Here is a 7,525-nt window from a genome sequence, read left to right as displayed (position 1 = left end):
CCGCGTCGGAGGCCAGCGCCCAATTGGGCGGACAGAAGTTGGTGGCCGTCACCACGATGGACGGGCTGCCCGGCAAGCACCACTGCGGGTCGCTCCAACACTTCAGCTCGAAGCAGGCGCCGCACGTGAGACCACCATTGAAGAGTGCCGTGCTCAATGCCGCCGTACTGGTGCCGTACCCCTGGCTGTACAGGTCTCCATAGCCGCACGCACCACCTGCGAGGTGAGAGACAGATATTCTCTCTCTCTCTCTCTCTCTCTCTCTCTCTCCCCAGTTGGGATCAGCAAACGAGAGTAATATTGAAAATCCTTACCCATTGTACCGGATGCATCGCTTCCTCCATAGAAGGTTGCATGGGCATGCCTCCACACAGAGTAGTGCGCGTTCACACGCGCAGGCGCCAAGGAGAATAGCAGGCAGAAGCAGCAATAAGCTTCCAGCGCAAGAATCGCCCTCTTCAACGGCCAAGCGAGAGCCATTCTTGCCTGCGCAGCGTACAGCTATGCATGCCAAGGACCCTCACATTAGAAATCCCTTAAAACAGCTACATTGTAATGAGTTTTAAAAAAATGATAACAGATCAAAAACGGGAGGCTTTGAGCTGGATAAAAGTACCTTACACGAGAGCTGATGACGTGATTACAAGAGTAAAAAGGATTTTACTTGAGTCGGAGGCAAGGAGTCGATGAAGAGGTTGGCAACTAATGAGCTTCTGGCTTGTGCGCAGCCCCTGATTGACTGGGAGGAAAGTGAAAAGCAAGAAATGTGAGGCAAAAGCTAGCGTCTCTCATGTATATGTGGCTAGCCGTGTGTGTGTGTGTGTGTGTGTGAGAGAGAGAGAGAGAGAGAGTGTGTGTGTGTGTGTGTAATGTGGGGACCTTTTGGTAGATTAAAAAGAACCACTGCTAGATGGTGATAGGTTCGAAATTATGAAAGCGTCTAACCGTCGCTTGAAAAAGTGGAAAAATGCCTGCAAATTTTGCCAAAAGTGCAAGTAAAGCCGGCAAAATACCTATTTGCCTTTTCCTGATATCCACATATTTCTTACATCCCTCCATTAGTTTCGAATATTCCTCATGATTAAAGTTAATCAAAACAGAATGGAATCACCAAAGGATTAAACACTTGATGAATAGAATCTACTTAGTAATTAGTGTGATTTTTATTAACTAGCCATATCTCAAATTCCCCTCCAATTTTTATTTTTTACCCTCCTCCTCGTCTAACTTTCACGTGGTTCTTTGCATCAAGATTTTGGTAGCACTTTCAGGCTGCTCATGTGAGCCCTCGATGGGCGGTCACCGGCTCGCTTTTTTGACTTGAAGTGTAAAAGGACTGCCCAAAACTACCGGTCAGAGGTAGTTGGCGGTTGAGAACTACCGGTGGTCGCCAGTGGGCCATACCGGCCGAATCCTTTGTAACAAGAAATCATAGATTGTCGAAGAGTGGCTGTTTCCCGCTCTCCAGTCTCGCACTGGCCGAAATCTCCTCCTACCTCAATTGGTACATTTTGGGCCGATCTGTAAGTACAATTTCCAACAAAAAAGAATATTGCTGACTACTCTTAAATAATACTACAAAGATTCCAGATTCCCTCTAAGGATAAATACCTCTCCTACTCCAAAATACACCTCAAAATTGGGTAAATTCCAAAAACGACCAAGACTTGAGAAAAATGGCTCACATGAAATTGTCCCCTTATCTTGTAAGACCAAAAAACTATAAAGAACCTCAAAAGATGTCATTTTAAATTAGACACGAGTAGGGCCGGTGGCCTCTCTCTCTCTCTCTGTCTTTCGCTCCCCCTCTTTATCGCGTGCTTCTCTCTCTTTTGGCTTATAGCCTTTAGCTCGCAGATAATGACACGTGTAAAGGGTCATCCTCTCCGCCATATTATGTTAGTAGATACAATTAGCATTAGTATTTACTTATATGTTTTATAAAGCATATTAAGGATGTTATTTTTTGTTAAATTATGCCTCTAAGAATTGAATCTGGATCTCTATGAACCCATTTAAACTCTTAAAGCACTAGGCTATAAGTTGGACTCCCCTCATTTTTTTAATTCCTATTTGGTCAAGGAATTTCTTTTTCCTAGGAAGCACACGTTGTTATAACCACAAGTGTTGCACCTATTGTCGCTCCTTGTAAATTGAGTAGAGGGTAGGCAATCAAATGTGTGTGTGCTACCATTGCCCTTGTTTGAATGGAGCCTAACTATTGTGATATTGTTCGCCCTTCATATTTTCGTGTTGTGTCTGGTCAGCATGAGCAAGTGTATAGGACAGGCGAGCTTTGTAATGGGCAATTACAGTGTTGTTGTCTTGTTAACTTGTTAAAGGACAAGAAGACAAAGTGTGCAAATCTAAGAAAGCTTTGTATGGGTTGAAGCACTCTCCTCATGCTTGGTATGAGAAAGCTGGCAATCATTTGATTAAATGAGGCTTTCGTAATAGTCCAATTGAAAGCACTTTGTATGTCAAGCGTGAGAGTGATGTATTCCTCATCGTCGTTCCATATGTAGATGATTTACTGAATATTGGTTTGAATGAGAGACACATTGTTGAATTCAAGGTTGATTTGAATGCTACTTTTAAGATAAAAGACTTGGGGCTTTTGCATCATTACTTGGGGATATAGTTTTAACAATGTGATGGGGGTATTGTCTTGTGTCAAACAAGATACATAGAGACATTACTATGTAAATTTGGACTTGAGGACTGTAAACCTATCGCTACTCTCCCATGGAAACAGGTTTTGAAATTAAGTCTTCATGATGTTGGTGATCCTATCGATGTCACTCTTTATCAAAATGTTATTGGAGTTCCAATTTAACCATCTACTCAATCTAAATGTCAAAAATGGGATACAAAATCTAGAAGCTTCTGTAAGCCCCACTATTTACAAAGGTGCAATGTTGGTTTTTCTCAATAAACGAATAATTAACAAAAATAATATACCGCCGAGCTCCATAGGGTGCATCCCGCTGCTAACACTCCTCCCCTCCTTGTTCATGTCGTCTCTGACATGGCTGTTGAGCTGCTTCTTCAATGTAGGCTTTCTCTCATCTTGAGAAGTGACTCATATCTCGCATGTTGAGCCAGTAGCGTCGGGCTGAATACGTCTGTGTTGATTGTGAAGAAGCCGGTGTAGAAGGCTTCTTCAAAAGCCTGGAGGTGATAAGATGGAAAAAACATAATCCTTTGATACAATGCATGTATCACCTCGTGAGAAGGCTGACCAGACAGATCATATGCACATATGTATGTATCTTGAAAGAAGAAGATATTGTCTGTCACCTGGCCTGGTTTAAATGTTTCGAAGACTGCCAAAAGGGTTTTACAAATCTTTCTCATCATGATGCAAGATAGGTCAGGCGAGCCAGTGAACAATTTGATGGCGCCCGTTAGGGTTTTCACCATGTATTGCTCACTTATTCTCTCGGCTGCCTTCGAGCCTGGCAGCTTCGAGTAATTTAGCCAAGTAGGTTGGCTTCTCTACACAGCAGTTCGTGGGCTTTCCACGTCCTCATCCTTGGTAGAGGGTAGAAACTGAGGTTATCTCTGATCACTTTAGGTTCCTCTACCAGATGGATTAGATATTGAGGATACTTTGTCAGCCATGCCTTTCTCCACCTGCGCTGAGAATCCACTATCAGCTTGACCCCTTCAAGTTTGGAGATGTCTACTTTGTACAGTGGCACTATTGGCTCCTCTTTTATTCGCTTGTTGATCGTAGCACCTTCATACTTTAGGAAAGGATATGGGAGAGAGGGCTGTAGCCATTCACGCCGAAGGTTACTGGCATCTATCTTCTGAATAGTCATCAAGTTAAACACTCTCTGCTACCACTCCAATGCTTCTCTGGCTGTGTCTTTGGCTGCCGCTTCTATGGCCTTTTGCAGCTTCTCTTCTTCTTCTTGTGTCAGATCTTGTGGCTCTTGTGAGGGTCCTACTAGGATGTCCTCTTGCAAATTGGTGTCCACGGGATCTGACACATTTTTCATGTCAATTCCCTCCATGGTGCCCGGTGCTAAACTGTTGCTCTTCCATTTTTTGTTGGCCTCTCAACTCTTCTATCTGCTTCTGAAGTGTTTTCTTTTCCTCTTCCGCTTGCTCTCCCATGTTTACTAGGAAGTCGTTTAGATCTGCATTTATCTTTTCTGCCTCCTCAAGCTTCCTCTTGATGGCTTCTAGCTCATTCTTCATGGCCTGATTTTCTTCTTCTAGGCGGTTTTGCATCACCAATGACCCTTCGGCCAGCATCAGCCTTTGCCGCTTCTCCAATGTTAACTCCTTTTGGAACTCTTTCATTTGTTCTTCATAAAGCTCATTCTCTGAAGTGGTGTGAGTCGAGCTAGCAGCTCTGACTCTGGCCGGAGATGCTCATAGTCGTTGGATGGTTTGATCTCTGACTTTAATCGAATCTTTCAGCTCTATTACCTCATCCTGGCTGGCCTCATGCTCAATCTCTGCCTTTTCCTTGGCATTCCTCTGTGTTTCCACTTCTTTGGACTCTTCAGCAAGTTGTAAAGTCAGGTTGTCCCTTTCTCTCTCTGCATCTGTCAATGACTTGCTGATTTTTATGTATTCTTCTTCAGCTCTTTGAAGTCTTTGATCTGCTGCCTGATTTTCTTGTTCCATCTCCTAGCATCTTTGTAATGTCGTGGCCAGACTGTCTTGCAGCTCTGTTTGTTTCTTATATGATTTTGGCTTTGTTTTTGTAGTGTGTCTACTTCAGCCTTGATCTGAACTTCAGTGGTTTTGAGATTAGCAATCTCACTCTCCGTGGCCAATGATTTTGCTCTGAGCCCGGTTAGCTTGTGCATCACCACATCCCAGTCATTGGTCGGTGGATGTAGGTCCACTGTATCAGTGGCCATATCTTTCAGTTCCACTAACTACAAGCTTTGCATTTGTTCCGTGGGCCTTGTGCTTGTCAACTCAAAGGCTACCGTAGCTGCCTCTTCTCGAGAGTACCCTGTAGCTAGTAGATCAAGAAATGTGCTAAAATTTCTTTCCTCTGGCTCTAGCTGCTCATCTTTGGGCTTATCTTCTTCTTTCTGCTCTTCCCTTTTGGTCTTCTCCTGCTTGGAGTCTTCTTGATCATCAGATTGTCTAGCTCCTCCTTTTGTTGGGTTTGTGGAGGGCTAAGAGGAGGTGGTGATGGCGGTGGGCTGGACACCCTGCTTGACGATGGAGTCGCTGGCTTTTTCTTGAAATCCCTGTCCACCTTGGTTTTTCTCTCCCTTTCTTGGCCTTCCTGCTCTTCCAGCAGCTGCCGTCGTACTTCGTCCACTTCTTCTTCTGTAAAAGGGACATTAGGGATATTCTCGGTCATAGCATCTAGGATCTCGAAGTTTTTGATGTAGTCTTCAAATCGATCTCGGTGCACCCTTCGAGAAGATCCCGACATGGCTTCCAGGGATGGCTACCACAGCTTGTTTAAATCCCCCTTGAGTGCTGTTTCGGCTCTGAAGCTTTCCATTAATCTTTCTAGCCGCGCCGCTTTCTGTGACTTGGTCTCTTGATCGGCACTTGTAAACTTTTCTTCTTTCCTTTCTTCGACTCTGGTGGCTCTTCTAGCACTGTCTCTAACTGGCGCTTTAAACGTGTGACAACTCTGGGTGCTTTGGGAGATTCCTCTTCTTTATCTTCTTTTAGCTTTAGCCAATCATTCTGTGATGGAGGTTCAGGCCAGTTTCCCTTAGCATGGAGTGCTCCATAGACCACTTTTGTTATTAGCTCACCAGGTACAATGTGGGTGGGATTTTTGTTGCCCATCTTCACCAGGTTGTCATGGATGTAAGCAGTATAATTGATCACCTTTGGCTTGCTCTTTTGCATTGCCCAGCTGAAGGTGGTAGCAATGGCTCCAGGCGGCATTTTGTACTTCTGTGGCCGCTTTGTACACATGTGGAAGTACTGGTTGTAGAGTTGGCTCATGACAGCCACTTTAGGGTTTGCAATATCTTCAAAAGTGTAGTTGCTCTTCTTTTCGAAGTACACCTTGACTTCATCTCTTCTCTTGGTCACACTATCTCCCTTGTTGGAGATGTCTAGTGCGGCTGCCACCACCCTCTCTGTGATGACAATCATGGTATCCAGCTTGCCCTGCAGATCGGTGACTCGGGCCACTCCATCTTCTTTGATAGTGGTCATGAATTCCCACACTCTTTTGATGTCAATCCCCGCTGGCAAAGCTTCAAAGTATTTATGGAGATCTATCTTCTCTAGGTAATCCCATCTTGCTTCTGAAAAATTCATTGAGCTCCCGAGGTAGCATGGGTAGCTCCACTGCATTTCCTTCAGGATCTTTGAATACGCCTTGGTAGATCTTCAAATCATTGGACTCTAGCAAATCATCCTGAATCCATGTGCTGGTTGGCTTCAGGGTTCCTTCTGGGATGACAAATGGCTCTACTTCTTCTAAGTAGTCTATTATTGTCATTCTCTTCTTCTTTGCCGGTGATTTTGCGACTTCCATGGATCCTGTTGCACTCAGTAGTCCAAAGTTAGCGTTTTTTCCATATCAGCTGAGAAACTGAGTTTTAACTATCCAAATGACTTGAAAATTGAAAATAAAACTTAAAAGGAACTAGGGAAACTGTGCATGTGCTCACAGTATCATTCTGGCCAAAATTTATCATTTAGACATCCTACGCGTAGGATATCTATTTCATCAGTGTTTGGTGAAACTTGGCGGGCTGGTGGCCCTTGGCATGTGCAACATGGCTATGTGATTGGAATTGGGTTTGGGCATCAAAAAGTGCATTTTTGGGCAGATTCAGGTTTTAAGCTCACAAATTGGTAGAATGTCCTCAACAGGTGGAAAATGATATTCAAATCGTTGAAATTTGATATATGAGCTTGTTGCACCAAGGTAATGGCTCCCATGATGTCATTTCTTGCACAGAAGGTCAAAATCACACTTGAGACATCCTACGCGTAGGATGTCTTTTTCATCAAAATGGCTTGAAATTGGTTTTGGGGGTACCTCTTGGCATGTGAAACATGGTCCTGCTCTTGGATTTTGATTTGGACAAGAATTGGTGTTGGTAAGAGCATGTGTAGTGTTTTTGGGCTCAAAAAGTGCATCTTGGAGGTGTTGGGGGCCAAATGTGATGGGAATGGCTTGAAACTTGATATATAGGCTTATGAAAGTGTCATAAAGAGATCTGAAACTGAAAAATATCATCTGGGGGCCAATTTGGTCATTTAGACATCCTACGCATAGGATGTCTATTTCATCATATTTCATTTGTGACCCCACGGATAGCTTGGCAATGTGCTCATGAGTGTATTGTGCAAGTTTCACTTGATTTGGACAAGTTTTGGTAGGTCCATGGCCCATTATTGCCTCTATGCCCTGACTTTAAGTTTTTTGATACACATGAGATCATTTTTTGTCCAAATGTGATGAAACTTGGTGGCTAGCATGTACAGGCTATTCAGAAGTTGTGTGTGATGAGAAATGTTAGGTTTGGTGCCCAGATTTGGCCTTGAGACATCCTACGCGGACATC

At 43.9% G+C, this 7,525-nt stretch overlaps 1 protein-coding gene across 1 annotated transcript in view; it reads right to left on the bottom strand.

Annotated features, from left to right (window-relative positions):
* The window catches only part of LOC147465516 (expansin-A4-like), a 2,082-nt gene extending 1,279 nt beyond the window's left edge, over nt 1–803 (bottom strand). Inside the window, exons 1-3 of the mRNA XM_086520479.1 lie at nt 617–803; nt 315–501; nt 1–216 (exon numbers count right to left, since the gene is read on the bottom strand). The exon at nt 1–216 is cut by the window's left edge and continues 103 nt beyond it. Coding sequence (XP_086376605.1) covers nt 1–216; nt 315–480 — 382 coding nt within the window. The 5' untranslated portion in view covers nt 481–501; nt 617–803. The remainder of the gene's footprint in view (nt 217–314; nt 502–616) is intronic.
* Between the last annotated feature and the right edge of the window lie 6,722 nt (nt 804–7,525).

Source organism: Adiantum capillus-veneris, chromosome 1 (genome assembly GCF_014529385.1).
Source record: "Adiantum capillus-veneris isolate H3 chromosome 1, ASM1452938v2, whole genome shotgun sequence".
Classification (NCBI taxonomy): domain Eukaryota; kingdom Viridiplantae; phylum Streptophyta; class Polypodiopsida; order Polypodiales; family Pteridaceae; genus Adiantum; species Adiantum capillus-veneris.
This window is presented reverse-complemented; position numbering and strand designations above follow the sequence as displayed.